This window comes from Arachis ipaensis, chromosome B02 (assembly GCF_000816755.2).
Source record: "Arachis ipaensis cultivar K30076 chromosome B02, Araip1.1, whole genome shotgun sequence".
In the NCBI taxonomy this organism is placed as follows: domain Eukaryota; kingdom Viridiplantae; phylum Streptophyta; class Magnoliopsida; order Fabales; family Fabaceae; genus Arachis; species Arachis ipaensis.
In genome coordinates, this window is record NC_029786.2 from 26,485,365 (window position 1) to 26,505,104 (window position 19,740).

The following is a 19,740-nucleotide window of genomic DNA, read 5'->3' on the forward strand; positions in this document are numbered from 1 at the left end:
TAGTGAGATTATAATATTATTATTGTTATTTATTTTTTATTTTTATTATCACTCTTTTCTGATTTTTTTCTATTTATATTGACATGGACGTTTATTATAAAAATAAAATTTTCAAAACAAATAAAAGGTAAAGGTATATCTTAGTTGGGATGTATTATTATTTAATGCTAAAATAATATACAAAATACTATTAAGATATAGTGTGATACATATATACAATAAATTATAGAAAGAAGGATTCTAACAATTATAGAGTATATGAAAGGATGATCAATTCATTGTATCAATGAGACCAATAAACAATAAATTAAGTATTACTATATTAACGACCGTGACAATTATATTGATGATACGTATTTTTGTTTTAATATTAATAATCAAACGTGATATTAAATCAGGTTTGTCCATTAAAAATTTATTCTATTGGTTGGAGAAATACAGTTAAAGCAAACAAAAACTTAGAAAGATGATAAAAAGAGAAATATTGGATCAAAAAAATAAAAAGTAATGAAATAAATTTTTATTATATAATAATAATATCGTCTATTTAGACGTATATACTAATTATGTTAAAAATTTAACTTTTTTTTAGCTATAAACTCAGAAGAGCACAACTAGTTTATTTTGGTGACAAATAATATTATTCCAGGTAACTGTTATTAAATATAAATTCCTAATAAATCAAATGTAATATCGTCATTTAGTTTACATTTTGTCATACATAAACTAAGATTAATGTTATTTTTTTGTCTTTTTTCAAAAAAAGTAGTGCAGAACAAGAGATATCTCAATTCTACAGGCTTTAATTAAATTAATTATATTCGTCCCTATAATAAGGAATCAATTTAATTACATAATCTTAAATCGTTTATATAATTATTTTTATAGTAAAGAAATGTGACAGCTTTTCAAGACTCAAGAAATTATTAATAAGAAGATGATGAATTACGAAATTTTTTTCAGATACACAATTTTTATATTCTCCTATTTTGTTTATTAATTATTCTTATGGTTTGATATTCAAAAAAATAAAAAGACAAGCATTCTCATTTCTTTTGTTTTTTCACTATTTAAAAAAAAATGAAGCCTCTTCATATCCAAATCCATATTTTGGCCCACCACTTAAAAAAAATAAAGACAAATATAAATATCCATGACATTTAAGTAAAATTATCTTTTGTAAATAATTAACATGTATTTTGATTTATATATACTCTTTTTGAATCAGGATAATATTATTATCATTATTTTTTTAACTATATTTTTTCTGATAATATATATACCTCTTTATTGTGTGTTTTTATAATTTAACATTTTAAAAATTTTTTATAGTAATTTTAAGGTAAAAAAATGATATAAATAAGATTATGTCAATATTAAAATAATAAAAAAATATTTATCTAATAAATTTGAAGAATAAATAATATATTAACAAAAAAATATATGGCAACAGATGAACAGAAATAGCGAAAGTGGTTTCAGGAAGGTAACAAAAGTCATTCTCCTCTTCATGCACATTTAGAATGGAAATTGTGTGAACATTCAAATCTTATTGATCATGCTTTGTATGCAGAACGGATAATGCTGTGAAAAATCGCTTCTCTACACTCTGCAGAAAGAGGCAAAAATATGAAGCTTTAGCTAAAGAGAACAGCATTTCATCACACATCAATTCAAATAACAAGAAAATTATTTTCCAACATGCTTATAATACAGATGCAACATCAAAATCTGCTATATCTATCAAGAAAATGAGGTAAAGTACGATTTATGAATCCCAATACACAAATTTACAAAGAATGATGCTAAAATATTCTCCTATTGTAATGCAGGAGGGCTCATATCACGGATGATGGAAGGAAGATCAAGTTTGGAGATAGATCACATTTGCAAAATGGAACTTTGATAAATCAGCATCCAAGGACACCATTCGCAGTATCATAAACAATTTGCTAGACGAGCTTCAAATTTGTAATGCCAAGTTTAGTAGTTCTGGGAACTATCTCGAAATTGAATTTTATTAGTTACATACATAACATGATTCTCAAATTTTGAAACCTAAAGCATAAAACAAGTTGTAGTTAAGATGTTCAGCAAATGTAACTTTGGCCATCCTCCTATTCTAATATTAAACTGGTTTATTATGCCTTTGCAGCTCAAAATAATAAAACTCAAGGAACATTCCTAAAAAGGGATGACCCAAAAATAGATGCATTAATGCAACAAGCAGAGTTGCTAAGCTCACTAGCTCAAAATATTGATACAGAGGACATGGACCAAAGTCTTGAAAACACGTGGAAGGTGAACCTCCATAATCTCTTGGCCTGTATTGTTTTGATTTTGAGCATTGAGCACGTTATGTTTTTGTCATAATTGAAATATGTAGTTGGTTTCATGACCACAGCCTCTAGTAGAGACAACATATTTCTAGTCTCTAATAAAAGTTTCAGCATCAACAGAACCAAAGCAGAATCATAGAAGTCACATTTGTAGCATCAAAATGTTTTTGAACCGAACCAAAGAAGCAAACAACTCGAAATGCAAGATTCAAGGTTTAAAAACTTGCTGATATTAAAAATATGGTTGAAGACTTGAGTAGTAATGAGGGAGGCCAGCCATGTTGGAGGTACTTTAAAGACTTTAAAAATATAATTTCCTGTATGCTTAACAAGAAGACTAATATTTTTTAAATATGATTCAGGCAAATGGATCTGTATGAAGACTCTCCAGCCAGTTCTGAATACAGTACAGGATCAACTATCCTCCCTCTCTCAGCTGGTGACATTATGGAACACTCTTCACACCGGGATATAGAAACTGAAATGAAAACCACACAAATTGAAGATAAGAAAGAAGTAGATGGATGTGAGAGCGGTGTTCTAGTTACTGCAACCCTGGATCAAGGTAACATAATTCATTATTAAGAATGAAAATTCTATCATTTTTCTAAAGTATATTACTTTTTCTCCTTCATGTATTAATACCCTTATCATTTTAATGAACCAAAATGCTAATAAGATATACATATTTCCATAGTAGATATGCTGCTGAATTTAGAAGAACAAATAAACAATGATAGCGCTGTTTCTGTCTCATCAAGAGTGGAGTTTGGTTCCCCTGTTCAAGTAACTCCGATATTCAGATCTTTGGCTGCAGGGATTCCCAGCCCACAATTTTCGAAAAGTGTAAGTTACCTAAACACCTTGGGATTGAACAATTTTAATACCAACAGAAATACTATCACAGTAATAGTAACAACTAACAAGTATGAATATACTGTTAATAACATTATATATTTGGAAACCCCACTGAACTAATGTTCCTATAAAATCAATAATCAATATGAATCAGAAGCAGGACTTCGAGAAAGCTATTAAATTATCCATTCCAGCAGTAACATGATAATGCGGTGCAATTTAGGTGTGGTGTTGGTTAGGTTTTAATGTAAGGGAGTGGAAGTTGATAGATGATATCAGCATCTACAATTATACAAGACAGACATATGCATTGCTTAAATCATAATTAAGCTAAGCTCTAGAACAGAAGGACTAGAGTATTATAACAGTACTAAATACATAGCATGAAGCATATTTTGTTATCTCCTCCTAATTAGTTTCATCTGTATACTTGCTATGAGCAATTAGCCAATTAGTCGTTACCCTTTTTCTTGTCATGCATTCCAATTTGTCAAAGTTTGAAGCTAGACTAACCATTTGTTCTTGAACTTCTTTCAGGAAAGGAACTTCTTAAGGAAAACACTAGGAGTGGAGTCTCCATCTCTCAACCCAAGTGCTCAACCATCACAACCGCCACCCTGTAAAAGAGCCCTACTATATAGTTTATAATCCTAGATCCCAATATCCATAGGTTATTTTCCCCTTTCTGAATCCTTGACATCCTTCTTTGCCTAGTTTGAGAAACATTTAAATTTTATTCTGCCCTAAAACTTTGAAAGGCATACCCTTGGCAAGAATGTAATGGTATGTTCTTGCCATCTTCAACATATCTAACAATATCCTTCCCTTCACTCAAGGGTTACCTCCTAGATAATGGCACCAAAAATCAGTGTGCTTTTAGAGTGTGATTCTTTGGTTTGTCTTCTTTTCACATTATTCTGGGTTTGTTTTTCTCCAATCCAGCATTTTGCCTTTTTTTATGTACAGAGCCTGGTGTGTTATCATTAGTCATCTTGCGCATATGTATACATTGGCATATCGCCTTTCCTACTACATATAATGAACAAAAACATAAAGAGAAAAGTTGCAAAAAAAAAGGGGGAAAAGAAGTGTGTAATAGAGGATTTTCATTAATTAGTTGGAACCTAGATTCTTATTTGTTTGTTTTTGGTGTACATAGATTATAGAATAAATTATCTTCCCCCTTTTTTTTTGTTTCTGATGTACCGAAACTTAAGTATAATTGAGTGGTATTTTGGTTTTGGTGTGCTCAATGTTGTATCTATTTCTTACACAACCAAATCTAGAGAATTCTTCAAACAAGTAATCCCAATTAGGCATAAACAAATTCTCTCACTCTCTGAACATGAAAACAGACATGTACAATTGTCCTTTCATACAGAAGAAGAAAAAAGGGTTCTAGACAAAATTATGTACTTACATAAGATAGAGGGACCCTGTGTTGTGTTGTGGCAGATTCATGATGCATGCAGCATGCAGATTTTTCCTTCATGGAGTGCTTGATGAGTTAATTAGTTCCATGGCTGTTGATGGTGGTTGTGAAGTGGAATCCAGAAGGCATTAGGCATTAAAATATAATGATGAATATGAAAAAGGCATTAGCTCATAAAGAAGGAGGGAACAATCTACAAAATAAAGCGCCTTCCTTTACTCTTAACTTTCTTCATTAAAGGCAAACTGCACCTATGACTCTTTTGATTACACAGTCAACACTTTCAGTGAGTTTTTTGAAAATCTGTAATTTTGTAGTGCTCTTCATATAATTCTATGCAAGTATGCAATTTCAAGGGTGAGAAATTTAGATAAAATTTTTAACTTTTAGTATAAAAGAAGTGCTTTTTCAATCAATCCTGTAGCACTCTCTATCCAACAAAAGGGTCTTTTTAGCAACATACTTATCATTTGAGAATTCTAAAGTGATGCTACGAGCTAATTCTATCTAATTGTTTCCTTCATTAAGTATTTTCATTGACTTGCAATTACTATTATTTACAATTTTCAATAGATTTTTTTTTTGGTGTCACAGATTCAAAGTCTAGATTTAAGTTACAGTTACACAATCATATGTTATCATAGAACTTTATGAGACCCTTATCTTAGGGGACTGTGTTTTAGTTTAACTGTTGTAAAAGAATTAAAGAAATGATCTTTTACATATTTAATTTAATACCACAAATAAGTAATAACACAAATAAATATTTTTTTTTTGAGTTTGTATTTCCATAAAAGATTTTAGTGTATTTAAAGGTGAATATGTATATAACAGCATAACGCATCCCAACTGTAACAATCATAGGCTTCTCCATTTTTACATACATAGAGATGGTAAACAATAAGGAAACATTTTTCCCCCAAACTTCACCGAATATATATCTTTCATGTCCTACAAGTGAAAATGTGAAATGATGTGAAACAAAAATAGAAAGCTTAAACACAGTGCATCTCATAAATGCAACTTAATATGCCATTGGTAATAACATGGTGTTCCGCCTAATCTGATTCTATTTGAACCCAAATAGACATAAAAAAAAGACTCTATACCACTTTGAGTTAATATATATTGTGGTATTGAATCGATTGCAGAGCTTTCCTTCATGGAGTGCTTGATGAGTTAATTAGTTCCATGGCTGTTGATGGTGGTTGTGAAGTGGAATCCAGAAGGCATTACATAACAAAATATAATGATGAATATGAAAAAGGCATTAGCTCATAAAGAAGGAGGGAACAATCTACAAAATAAAGCGCCTTCCTTTACTCTTAACTTTCTTCATTAAAGGCAAACTGCACCTATGACTCTTTTGACTACAGAGTCAACACTTCTAGTGAGTTTTTTGAAAATCTGTAGTGCTCTTCATATAATTCCATGCAAGTATGCAATTTCAAGGGTGAGAAATTTAGATAAAATTTTTAACTTTTAGTATAAAAGAAGTGCTTTTTCAATCAATCCTGTAGCACTCTCTATCCAACAAAAGGGTCTTTTTAGCAACATACTTATCATTTGAGAATTCTAAAGTGATGCTACGAGCTAATTCTATCTAATTGTTTCCTTCATTAAGTATTTTCATTGACTTGCAATTACTATTATTTACAATTTTCAATAGATTTTTTTTTTGGTGTCACAGATTCAAAGTCTAGATTTAAGTTACAGTTACACAATTGATCTTGCTTGCGAAATAGAGGTGATAACTGAGTTAAGTCCTCAGAGGCTGAACGTCCAACTCTTGAGTCCAAGCTTTTCCTTTGTGTTGTGGTGTGAAAGTACGAGCTATAAAGATGAGGGAGAGTATACCTGCAAAGGCACTCTGAAACTTAAGTCAGTATATTATCTTGTTCGAATGATCTTAAAAGAACATTTTACCTTGCTTTATATTGTAGGCTATTTTTCCGTTACGCTTTTGGTATTAAGGTCGTTTATGAAAAGGCGAATAACGTCTCTTTCTCATATACTGTTATATCATCGGTTATGGTGGAAGCACTTATTTGACCGAGTTATGACTCATGAATGGACGAGCTTATAACGGATTATACCGAGTTATAGCTCATGAATGGGTGGGCTCATAACGGACCACGCCGAGTTATAGCTCATAAGTGAGCGAGTTTGTAACGGATTTCACCGAGTTATATCTTATTTATTATAACCATATCACATCCCCCAAGCTTGGCCTGTGAAAAGTTTTTAATGAAGCAGATTGAGCTTATTAAGGAGTTATAACTCGGTGAGATAGGTTGCTGAGTGAGCCCCCAGTTCAACTTACTTCATTAAAAATTCTTTATGTTTGTGACGTGGGGAGTCGTGTTATTGTTTTTGGTGAGGAGAGAGAAAGAGTAGTGGATCATTAAAGTCTCTTATTTTCCCAAAGCAAATGCACCGTTTGATGTGATTGAGGAAGTAATTACCTTTACAATGTGGTTAAGTGAATGGTTTGGGAACTGAGTTGCTTATCCCTGACCCTTGGTATTTCTTCTTTGAAAACAGAATGAGTAAAAGAGGTATGCATGATTTTTATTTTATTTTGTAATTTTTCGTCTTCTTCTTCCTTCTTTGTTTTTGCTTTTGGTTCTGGGTTTGGTTATGGGGTTTGAGAAGGAGAAGAAAAGGGAGATTGATTGGTCCTATGACTGGGTTAGTGAGGATGTGAAGGGTTGGGTGTCTTTGTTTCGGGATGATGCGGCTGTGAAGGAGGTTGATGTTGGCAGAATCGTGAGGCCAGGGTCTGGGGTTCAGGTGGAGTTGCTGCCATGCAGTAGTGAGGATAGGATTTGTCATAGGGGGCAGGGGTTTGAGTATTTTTATATGCATAGTTGTGAGTTGGAAGAACTGAGAGTGAGGCTGCCATTTACAGTGTTTGAATGTCAAATTTTGAAGCAACTAAACTGTGCTCCTTCACAATTGCATCCCAATGGTTGGGCATTTCTGCGTTGTTTCAAAATACTGATGGAATTTCTTGAGGAGGATCCTTCTGTAGATTTGTTTTTTTCTTTGTTTCAAGCTAAAGAAGTTTGGAAAGGGGGTTGGGTTAATCTGAACAGTACTCCTGGGTTTGGTATCTTCAAATTATATAAGTCTTCTTTCAAGGACTTTAAGGAGATGTATGTGAAGGTGAGGAATGTTGAAAAAGAGTTTCCTTTTTATATTGACGAGTTCTTGGCTGAGAGGTTTTCCCTTTGGTGGTGCTCGGAACCCCAGAATATACTCGGGGATGAAGTTATAACTTCGAGGAATGTGTGTATAATTGAGTTTTTGGTGGAACAAATTGATCGAAAAGATTTGATCTCCATTTTTGAACTGTTAAAGTGGGAGGAAAATAGGGCTGCTGTGGTAGATTATATGGGTGAGTTGTGTATATGTGTTAGTGATTTACTTGTGTATTTGAGCCTTACTGAGCTGCTGTTTTGCTTTTTGAATTTGCAGGTGGTAAGTATCCGGGGGTGTCAGCTGCTTCACTTAGGTTGCGTTTTAAAAGTAAGAACTTGGAGAAAGAGGTGTCGTCGTCCAATCGCGAAAAAGGTGGTGGAGCTGGAGAATTTAGTCAACCTCGTTAGGGTCGGAGGAAGGTGATTGGAAAGAAGAGGAAATCGATCGTGGTCGATGTGTCCAAGGATACTAGCGAGAAGGAACAAGGGGTTTCTTTAGAGGAGATTCAAACTTTTGTTGTGAATCAGAAAAAGCTGCATGAAATGACCGAACATAGTGAGGGTATATCTATATGGGGGAAGGAGTATCCCTATATGGCTGTTCACGATGAGCATTGTCAGTCTGAAGCTGACGTATCGTTGGCGAATGAGGTTGGCAAAATGGCTGTTGGTCAGTATATGCAGGTAATGTCTTGTTATGGTTGTTTTGTTTGTTGGGAGTTACTTGTATATTTTATTGTTTTTTGTTGTGGTTTGTAGGTGGTTGGTTTGAGGTTAGCTAGTTTAGGTCATAGTCAAGAGCTGAAGCATAAAAAGGTGTTGGTGGAGAAGAATGAGGTTTTGCTGTTGAAAGAAGAATTGAGTAAGTCTAAAGGTGCTGTTGCCGAACTCCAGAATAAGTTGGCTGAAACTGAAAAAAAATTGAAGGAGACCAAAGAGAACTATGCTAATGATGTTGAGGATTTGAAAAAGAAAGAGGCTAACTTGGCGAGCATGGAAGCTCGGTTGATTGAGGTAACTGCGAAGCTTAAAGAAATGGAGAAGAAAAAGGGTGATGAGATTTTAGATTCGTTTGTTGAGGATTTTGAGAGGGCGTCTTTGCAGATGAAGTTCCTTGTGCCTGATGCTGATCTGTCTGAGATGGACCCTGGGAAGATTGTCCGAGATGGTAAAATAGTTGAGGACGATGGCATTACCGAGGATGAGGCAGAGAATGTTTAAGATATTATTGTAATTGTTTTAGTGCTGTTTATGTTTGTTTCTGTTTTGATGTTTTGATTTGGCAAAGACTTATTGATATTTGCTAAATAATTATCTACTATTTTGTAGCCTGCTAATAGAGTTTGTTTGACTTATTGTTTATTTGTGGCTAATTTGGATTTTAAATGTTTGAGAGGCCTTTGCATAATTGATGGGAATGTTCCGTTAAGAATATCCCTGTTAGAGTTTGCCGATAATGTTCGGATTGAAATTAGGCGAGGATACTCGTCTTTTTGAAATCATAGATAAATCTGTATCTTATGATATTTATTGTAAAAGCAATCATAGGAATGATATAGTGAGAAAGTTGTTATATAAGAAAGAGTGAAATAGACTTTATTCACATAGTAATATTGGCAATCCTTTGGATACAAAGGTTCAGGTAGGCTAGCCTCGTTAAAACCTCTCCAAGCAAAACCCTTTAGGGATAAAATCTTGGTAGTAGGAAAAAGAGTACAAGCCTGTCCCTGAGTTTTAACTATAGAATTTCTTTAAGGAAGATACATTCCAAGTGTTGGGTAGGATTGTACCATTTAGAGTTTCTAGTTTATATGCTCCATTGCCGAGGACTTGTGTGACTCGATACGGCCCTTCCCAATTTGCGGCGAGCTTGCCATGCGATGGTGGATGTCGCGCGAGCTCTGTCTTTCGAATGACCAAGTCTTTGAATGTTCGGCTTCTGACCGATTTATTGTAGCGCCGAGATAATGTTTGCTATGCGGCGCGTTGTCTGAGTGTGGCTATATCTCGGATCTCTTCAATGATGTCTAACTCGGCTCGCCGAGCTTGATCATGTTCGCCGAGCTGTGTCCTAATTGAGCTTTGGGAGATTTCTAGTGGTATCATTGCTTCAGATCCATAGACAAGTCGGAACGGCGTCTCTTTTGTTGATGATTGGGGTGTTGTATTATATCCCCATAGGACTTCAGGTATGAGGTCGGCCCATAGCCCTTTTGCATCGTCCGGCTTCTTCTTGAGTGCGTGCAAGATCACTTTATTTGCTGCCTCTGCTAGTCCGTTCGTCTGAGGATGTTCAACAGGGGCGAAATGTTGTTTGATTTTGAGGTTCTGCAAAAAAGATTAAAATTTCTGATCGGCAAACTGGCGACTATTGTCAGTGATGATATGAGTTGATGATTGGGGTGTTGTATTATATTCCCATAGGACTTCAGGTATAAGGTCGGCCCATAGCCCTTTTGCGTCGCCCAGCTTCTTCTTGAGTGCGTGCAAGATCACTTTATTTGCTGCCTCTGCTAGTCCGTTCGTCTGAGGATGTTCAACAGGGGCGAAATGTTGTTTGATTTTGAGGTTCTGCAAAAAAGATTAAAATTTCTGATTGGCAAACTGGCGACCATTGTCAGTTATGATATGATAAGGAATGCCGAAACGGCAAATAATGTTCTTCCAAACAAAAGATATTACTTGTTGTGATGTTATTTTAGCTAAAGGTTGGACCTCGACCCATTTTGAGAAGTAGTCAATTCCAACTATAAGAAATTTTACCTGGCTCGGCGCCGTAGGGAACGGGCCGAGAATGTCTAATCCCTATTGGTTGAAAGGCCATGTGACATCGCTATGATGCATATCCTCTGCTGGAATGTGGATGGTTGGGGCGTGCTTCTGGCAATTTATACAGGTCCTAACCTAGTTTCGACTGTCTTGTTTTAGTGATGGCCAGAAGAAGCTGGCACAGAGGATTTTTGAGGCTAGGCTCCGAGATCCTGTGTGTGTTTCGCAGATCCCCTCATGTGCCTCCCGTAGTGCTATTTCGGCTTCGGATCTGCTAAGACATTTGAGTAAAGGGCAAGTGTATCCTCGTCTGTATAAGGCTCCGTTCAGTAATGTGAAAAAGGTGGCTTGTCTTCGGAACCTTTTGACATTCCCAATGTTGTCTGGAATGTTGGATGTTTGTAAATAATTTATGAAATCTGTCTGCCAATCACTTTCCTAAGTAACACTTAGCACTTTTGTCAGGCCAACACTGGGAGATTTTAGAGTAAATTGATGTAATGTAGATATCTCGGACTGAGTACTGCCGAGCTTGGATAAAATATCGGCTCTTTGGTTTTGTTCTCTTGGTATGTGTTGTATTTCAAACTTTTTAAATTGTGAAATTAAATCTTTGACTAATAGTAAATATTTAGATAGAAGAGGGTCTCTTACTTGAAACAGGTCGTTTACCTATTGAACAACCAACAAGGAGTCACAATATACCTTGATTGTGTGGATTTGAAGATCTAAACAAAGCCGAAGTCCTACGACCAGGGCTTCATACTCGGATTGATTATTGCTGGCTTTAAAAGATAGGTGTAAGGAATGCTCGAGGATGGAACCATCGTCGGCTTCGAGTCGTATTCCAGCGCCGCATCCTTCTTTGTTGGATGAGCCATCTATGTACAAGGTTCATTGTTTTGTGTGGTTATCTTCTAATGGTATTGTAAGCTCTGGAATAAAGTCGGCTAAAAATTACGATTTTATTGCCCCTCTGGACTGATATCTGATGTCGAACTCAGATAGTTCGATTGACTATTTTATAAGTCTCCCTGCAATGTCGGGCTTGTGTAGCACTTGTCGTAGTGGGTGATCTGTTCTGACATTGATGACATGACTTTGAAAATAAGGTTGGAGTCTTCGTGCTGAGAAGACTAATGTTAAGGCCAGCTTCTCTATTCTCAGATAATTAAGCTCGGCATGGTGGAGTGTTTTGCTGACGAAGTAGACTGGTTGCTGAATTTTGCTTCTTTCTGTGACAAGAGCCGAGCTTATTGCCCAATCAGTAACTGATAGGTACAGAAATAAATCTTCCCCTTGGAGGGGCTTCTGTAGAATCGGCGGTTGCGAGAGAGTTGTTTTTAGTGTGTTAGAAGCTCTTTCGCAATCGTCTGTCCACTGAAATTTGTTTTTCTTTTTAATTGTTTGGAAAAAAGGATTAGACTTTGAAGCTAAACAAGGTACAAATCTTGATAATGCAGCAAGCCTTCCTGTGAGGCGTTGTACTTCTTTTATAGTCTTAGGACTTGTCATATCCAAAACTGCTCGGCATTTGTCCGGGTTTGCCTCGATGCCCCTGTTTGTTAATAAAAATCCCAAAAACTTACCACCTTGTACTCCAAAAGCGCATTTTTTCGGGTTCAGGCGCATGTTGTAATGGCGTATCTGGGCGAATATTTCTGTTAAGTCGTCAATATGGTTACTGCCGACTTTTGTTTTGGCGACCATATCATCAACATAAACTTCGATGTTTCTGCCGATTTGTTTGGCGAAAACTTTATCCATAAGACGTTGGTAAGTTGCTCCTGCATTCTTTAGTCCAAAAGGCATAACCTTATAACAGTAGTTTCCAAAGTCAGTAATAAAAGCTGTTTTACATTGATAAGAGGGATGCATAAGTATTTGGTTGTACCCTGAATAGGCATCCATGAAACTTAAGGTAGCGTAACCGGAAGCGTTATCTACCAAAGAGTCTATGGACGGTAAAGGATACGAATCCTTTGGGCATGCTTTGTTTAAATCAGTAAAATCGACGCACATGCGCCACTTACCATTTTGTTTCCTTACCATAACCACATTGGCGAGCCAGGTGGTAAATCTGATCTCTTTGATGAATTCGGCACTTATCAGTTTTTGTGTTTCTTCCAACGACGCTTTTCGTTTTTCCTCACCGAGTTTTCTTTTCTTTTGCTGCACAGGTCTCGCAGATGAGTTTATAGCTAGTTTATGGCTGATGATTTGTGGGTCTATGCCAGGCATATCTGAAGGTTTCCATGCAAATAGGTCAACTTGCTCTTGTAGGAAGGTGGTGACGGCGTTTAGTTCCTCTTTGCTTATTGAGTTACCTACAAAAGTGAACTTGTTAGGGTCATTGTTGAAATAGACCTTCTGTAAGTCGTCGGACGGAGTTGGCCTTTCCCGAAAGTCGGTTCTTGGATCTAGGTCGGCTAATGCTGAGCTATTGTGTGTGAGATCGACATTGTTAACTTGTTGTTTTGAATAATTTTGGAACTTCATGCCGATGTTGTAACAGTGCCGAGCTTCCTTATGATCTCCATGGATTGTGACGACATGATCGTCCTGCAAAGGGAACTTAACACACAGGTAAACTGTAGAAACAATGGCGCCGAACTTGTTTAAGAAAGGGCGGCCAAGGATAATATTATATGGATTGAAGCAATCTACTACTAAATATTGAATATCACAAGTTTTTGAAAGAGGATGCTCACCCAGTGTGGTTTGTAACCACACTGACCCTATTATTGGGACCCGTTTGCCTGAGAAACCGACCAGATCTCCCCCTGTTGACTGGAGAATGTTGTTATTGAGCTTCATTTTTTGAAATGTTGAGTAGAATAGAACGTCGGCACTACTTCCAGGATCCAGCAGTACTTTTTTTACCAGTAGATCTCCCAACTGAAGAGTTATAACTACGGGGTCATCCAAGTTCTGTATACTAGAGTTGTAGTCTGCTTGTGTAAATGTGAGCTGCGGTAGTTGTGTTGGATTTTCTGTTTCGTTTTGTGGTCTTTCTAACGAGCATATTGCTCGGAATGACCTTTTTCTCGCCAAGTTTGAAGAGCCTTCACTTGCATATCCTCCTGAAATATAATTAATGACTCCTCGTGGCTTTTCATAATTGTTCGCCGCTACCTTCTCTTTTCCTCGGTACTGTTGTTCTGATGAATCTTCGTTCCTGGAAGGTGTGGAATGTTTTTGGATGTGACTTCTGATGTACTTATCGAGATGGCCTTGCCGAGCTAAGCATTCTAAGAGGTCCTTTGCTATTACACAGTCATCAGTGGTGTGGCCGTGCTTCTGGTGGAAGGCACCATATTTGGATTTGTCTATGTTCTTAGTGTCTTGGTAGGTGCCGGCCTTTCTTGGTGGCTTGATGAGTTTTGAATTTAGAATCTCTTTGATGATATCCTCCCGCTCAGTGTTAAACTGCGTATAAGAGTCAAAACGAGGGGTTAGTTTAAAACCTTTCTTACTATTTGGAGTTTTATCGTCGTCTCTGTAGCTTGTTTTATCAGACTTCCGAGCTTGTCTGAGCTCCTCGATATCGATTTGTCCCTTGGCTTTTTCCCGGAACTCAGCCAGGGTTTTGGGCTTGGCTACTGCAATAGTTTCTTGGAACTTTCCAGGTCGGAGGCCGCTTTTGATTGCATGAAAATGGACTTCGGGATGGAGGTCGGGTATACTGATGGCGACTTTGGTGAAGCGAGTCATATAGTCCTTCAGACTTTCGTTCTACCGCTGCTTGATAGTGTTCAGATAGTTAGAGTCATGCAGATATATTGCGGACCCAGCGAAGTGTTCTTCAAACAGCTTGGCCAGTTGCTGAAATCACGAAACAGAACCTGCAGGCAAAGCACACAACCAATCAAGTGCAGGACCGTCTAAATAATTTGGAAAACAACGGCATAAAACAGTGTCGGATGCACTGTTGACGATCATTATTGATCAGAACTTTGTGAGGAATTTCTTCGGGTCTCCAAGCCCATCATAAGGTGTGAGGGTTAGTGGCAGGGTGAATCTCTTTGGCAATTCAAAGTTCATCACTTCTTCCATGAAGGGTCCTACAAGTTCATCGGACTCTTCTTTTTCATCCTCGGGATGAATTACATAAGCTCGGATAGTCTCCGAGACATGAGAGGGCTGGGAATGATGCTCATTATCCTCTGGCTGCTGGTGATGAGTGTCGTTATGTTCTATCCGAACATGGTTCAGTTCAGCAATTTGAGCCGCCATTATTTGCTTTTCGTCAGTTATCCGTTGATTAGCTTGTTGTAGCTCGGCTACCATCCGCATGAGTTCGGATAGTGAAGGAAGTGGTACGTCAGCCATGAGTACGAGCGAAAACAATGGGACCAAAAGAGAAAATTCTATATTTTCGGCCCCACGGTGGGCGCCAATTGATCTTGCTTACGAAATAGAGGTGATAACCGAGTTATGTCCTCAGAGGCTGAACGTCCAACTCTTGAGTTCGAGCTTTTCCTTTGTGTTGTGGTGTGAAAGTACGAGCTATAAAGAGGAGGGGGAGTGTACCTGCAAAGGCACTCCGAAGCTTAAGTCAGTATATTATCTTGTTCGAATGATCTTAAAAGAACACTTTACCTTGCTTTATATTGTAGGCTATTTTTCCGTTACGCTTTTGGTATTAAGGTCGTTTATGAAAAGGCGAATAACGTCTCTTTCTCATATACTGTTATATCATCGGTTATGGTGGAAGCATTTATTTGACCGAGTTATGACTCATGAATGGACGAGCTTATAACAGATTATACCGAGTTATAGCTCATGAATGGGTGGGCTCATAACGGACCGCGCCGAGTTATAGCTCATAAGTGGGCGAGTTTGTAACGGATTTCACCGAATTATATCTCATTTATTATGACCATATCAACAATCATATGTTATCATAGAACTTTATGAGACCCTTATCTTAGGGGACTGTGTTTTAGATTAACTGTTGTAAAAGAATTAAAGAAATGATCTTTTACATATTTAATTTAATACCACAAATAAGTAATAACACAAGTAAATATTTTTTTGAGTTTGTATTTCCATAAAAGATTTTAGTGTATTTAAAGTTGAATATGTACATAACAGCATAACGCATTATCCCAACTGTAATAATCATTGGTTTAAGTAACAAAAATTGAGTTAATATCAATAAAGAAATACAGCCGATTAAAAATTATTTAAGTTAATCTCCGAGGCGTGTAATAAGAGTCATACAGAGAATCCTGATATGAGATACACCACTGTGTGAATTCAAATTTTCTGAAGGTTGCTCCTCAAATAGCTAAATCTTCTGCAGTCTTTGTAGATTCTTCCCACTCAACAGAGAAGATACCACAATGCTAATGAATTTGCGAGTGGTAGTAATGGTAGTGTCAACCAAGGAAGAATGGAAAAAATAATGGATAGAGTCAGTGAATTATGAAGGGAAAGAAGGTGTCAAGGAAGTTTTTGCAGTTTATAAGCAATCAGACAGATTGAGAGACAAGGTTTGCTTATATTACCTTGCTTTTAAAGAATCCTGAGTTGCATTTGTAAATCCATCAAATGCAAGGTTCAGGAAACATAGTCCATATCCAAGGGGAGCATTTGGATGTGCTAACTTGCTCATAGTCCGAGTTAGTCTGCCAATAAGCATAAGCCAAGATGAGAAATTTGAAAGCTAAGCTGCATTCTCAGTCCACATGAATTTATATAAAAGATGATCATAGACTTCTCCATTTTTACATACATAAAGATGGTAAACAATAAGGAAACATTTTCCCCCCAAACTTCACCGAATATATATCTTTCATGTCCTACAAGTGAAAATGTGAAATGATGTGAAACAAAAATAGAAAGCTTAAACATAGTGCATTACTACTTAGAAATGCAAGTTAATATGCCATTGGTAATAACATGGTGTTACGCCTAATATGATTCTATCTGAACCCAAATAGACATAAAAAAAAAGACTCTATACCACTTTGAGTTGATTCGATATATATATATATATATATATATATATATATATATATATATATATATATATATATATATATATATATATATATATATATTTATTTATATATATTTTTTTTTTTAATTGTTTTTTTTTATCTTATTGGACCTTATTTTCCTTGTTTTATAATGCTATTTCTCTTCATTGTTATCAAAGAATGAGAATAATACTTTTTATAGCATAAATTAGACTTTTTTTTTCTCCTTTAAAAAAATGGTAATCTCTCTAATATAAAAGTTATCTATATATGACGAGATTATTATATATATATATATTGTGGTATTGAATCGATTTGATTTATCTTAAATAAAATTCAGCTTTCCTGGAGCATGAAATAGTGTTGGTGATATACTTATACTGACCTGGAATCAGTTTTTGAAGATTTTGCCAGTACCTGCAAGCAGATAAAAAAATAAAAATAATCGCACTTAAAAACTAGTATACTGAAGACACAGAAATAAACAAATAAATCACAGCCATGCAGTGGGAGATAGACCCAAAATCTCTATAAAAGCTTCTTTCCAGAAAAGAAATGGTTGAAGAGCCCATATAATGAAAAAAAAGGATAGTAACAAACTTGGGATGGTTGTGTCCAAAAAAAATTTAAAATAGTCTAGTGGTTAGTTTATTAATCTGCTTAAACAAGTGTTGGAATTTGAATCTGCCTTGTACATGAAGCAACTCATTGGCCTTAAATGAAATTTCGATCAGCGATAAATTAATTCTTGACTTGCTGAGCTGAAGGATACAGTTGCCAACCGAAAAAAAACAGATAATCATAAAATTGAAAACTTTAGTATCAAGCTTAGTCATTAAAAAAAAAGGCTTAGTCATGAATTTTAAGGTTACATAGTCGAGGAAACAGTCCCGTTAAGACAGCAAGTAACATACTTGAATGCTTCGATTCAGGGGCGGAGCTAGGCTAACTATTTAAGGGGGGCAGTGTTATATTTTATATTATTATTTCTATTAATAAAATTAAAAAAATATATATAATCTCAATCAAAGTAAGACAATAATATATAAAAATTACCACTTACAGTTTTGTATCATGAAAAGGCTATTCGACGTTTTTTTCTATTTTCAAAATCATCTATAATTGAATTTGTGTCGAAAATAGCTACTAATTCTTTTTCTATATAGATGACCAAATTGTCTGCAAGAAATTCATCAGCCATCTTACTTCGGAGTCTTGTCTTAACAATTTTTATTGCTGAAAAAGCTCTTTCTGTTGTTGCTGTAGACACTGGTAGAGTCAAAACAAGACGTATTAATCTATCAACCATGTGATAAGTTCTTGATTTTCTCGTTTCTTGCAACTTGTTGCACAATTCAAAAAGTGTACCAATGCCTTTCAAATGATTTGGTATATCATGCTGATAATGTTGCAACTGAGATTTCAAAATATTTAGCTCATTAGAAGGAAAGTCAAGGGGATAAAACTTCTCTGCTAACTTGCTAATTTCTTCAATATTAAATGATTTGAAATTGTCCTTAGGATCCAAAGCACAACTCAAAGTCAAAAGCTCTATTGTTTGCTCATTAAATCTACTATTCAACTCTTGTATCTGAAAGTCAATTGTTGTCAAGAATACATCTATTCGATAATGATGCTCAACTATCACACTTGGTTGACGAGATCGACCTCTTCCAAAAACATATTGTGCACTCATATTAGGGACTTCAATTTCATATTTTTCACAAAAATCTTTAACATTTGCAAGAAAATTGCACCATCCACCATCTCTTAATTGTTGAAGAAGTAACTTTGATGTAGAAACAATATGCATTGCATTAAGAATATCTTGAGATTGTTGTTGCAGTGCTTGGTAAAGAACATTAGTGATTTCCATAATCTCTTTCATTAAGTGCAAAGTGAAAATAAATTCAAATGACAATAATATTTTACTAACACCATAAGCCTCACCTCTTTGTGCATAAGTTGTCCCGTCTTCAATGATATTATTGAGAACAATGTTGGTAGCAGTAAACATTTTTACCAAACTGCAAATAGAATTAAAGTGAGAGCTCCATCGAGTATCCCCAACTCTTTGTAAAATGCTTATTTGATTCGCACCTTTGCCTGTTTCTAATTCATTTTGAGCAACTAAGTTTGCATTTTCAATTGCTTGCGCTTCTTGTAATTGATCATGTCTTTTTGAAGAAGCACTAACAATAGTGACAATAGAGTTTAATTGAGTAAAAAATTCATGAATTTGAAGTACCTCTCTTAAAGCTGCCACCAATGCTAATTGTAACCTATGAGCAAAACAATGCACATAGTATGCTTGTGGAGAATCTTTAAGAAACAAAGCTTGCAAATCATTCCACTCACCCCGCATGTCGCTAGCACCATCATACCCTTGACCCCTAATATTTTCAACTTGGAGATTATAATGAGAAATGACAGAAATCAATTCTTTCTTTAAAGTTGTTGCACAAGTATCAGTGACATGCACAAGATCAAAGAATCTCTCTTTAACAAAACCATCTAGAGTAACAAATCTCAAAACAATGGCCATTTGCTCCTTTTTAGATTCATCTCTAGCTTCATCAACAATAATACAAAATTTGGCATCTCCAATCTCTTCTCTAATTGAATTTCTCACATTAGTAGCAAGAATATGTAGAATTTCTTTTTGGACATAATTTGAAGTATACTTAGCATTTTTTGGAGCATTTTCCAAAACATTCTTTTTCACTCTTTCATTGTAAGATCCCAAAAATTTCAACATTTCCAAAAAGTTACCTCTGTTGCTTAAACTTTGGCTTTCATCATGTCCTCTGTATGCACAACCTTAAAATGGCAACCATCTAATGCAATCTATAGATGCTCCTAGTCGAATTCGATTCTTTTCAATCTCTTCTGATGTTTGCTTATGAAGAAGTCTGTCAATATGTTGTGATTGTTTCATCAAATCATCACATGATTTCAGCGCCTTATGATGGAATGAGTTAGGACCTTTGCCAATGTGATTCAAAAGAGCACATTCTTTTCCACTATTTACTTTCTTTCAATTCCTGAAACCATTCTCAATAAAAGCATTTGAACCCGTATTGATTGAAGGTTCCTTAGCAAAAAGAAAGCACGGAAAACAATATATAGCATCATCTTCTATAGAATATTCT

The 19,740-nt window shown here is 35.6% G+C and overlaps 1 protein-coding gene and 1 pseudogene across 1 annotated transcript; one reads left to right on the forward strand and one right to left on the reverse strand.

The window, feature by feature from the left end:
* LOC107627075 lies at positions 1,440-4,446 on the forward strand (annotated as a pseudogene).
* LOC107627077 (zinc finger MYM-type protein 1-like) lies at positions 17,661-19,346 on the reverse strand. Its single transcript, XM_016329944.1, has one exon. It carries the CDS (start codon positions 19,344-19,346, stop codon positions 17,661-17,663), a length of 1,686 nt encoding a protein of 561 aa, XP_016185430.1.

Bases quoted from the DNA above. Each gene is read 5' to 3' on its own strand.
- LOC107627077 (XM_016329944.1), bottom strand. From the start codon at position 19,346: ATGTTGAAATTTTTGGGATCTTACAATGAAAGAGTGAAAAAGAATGTT.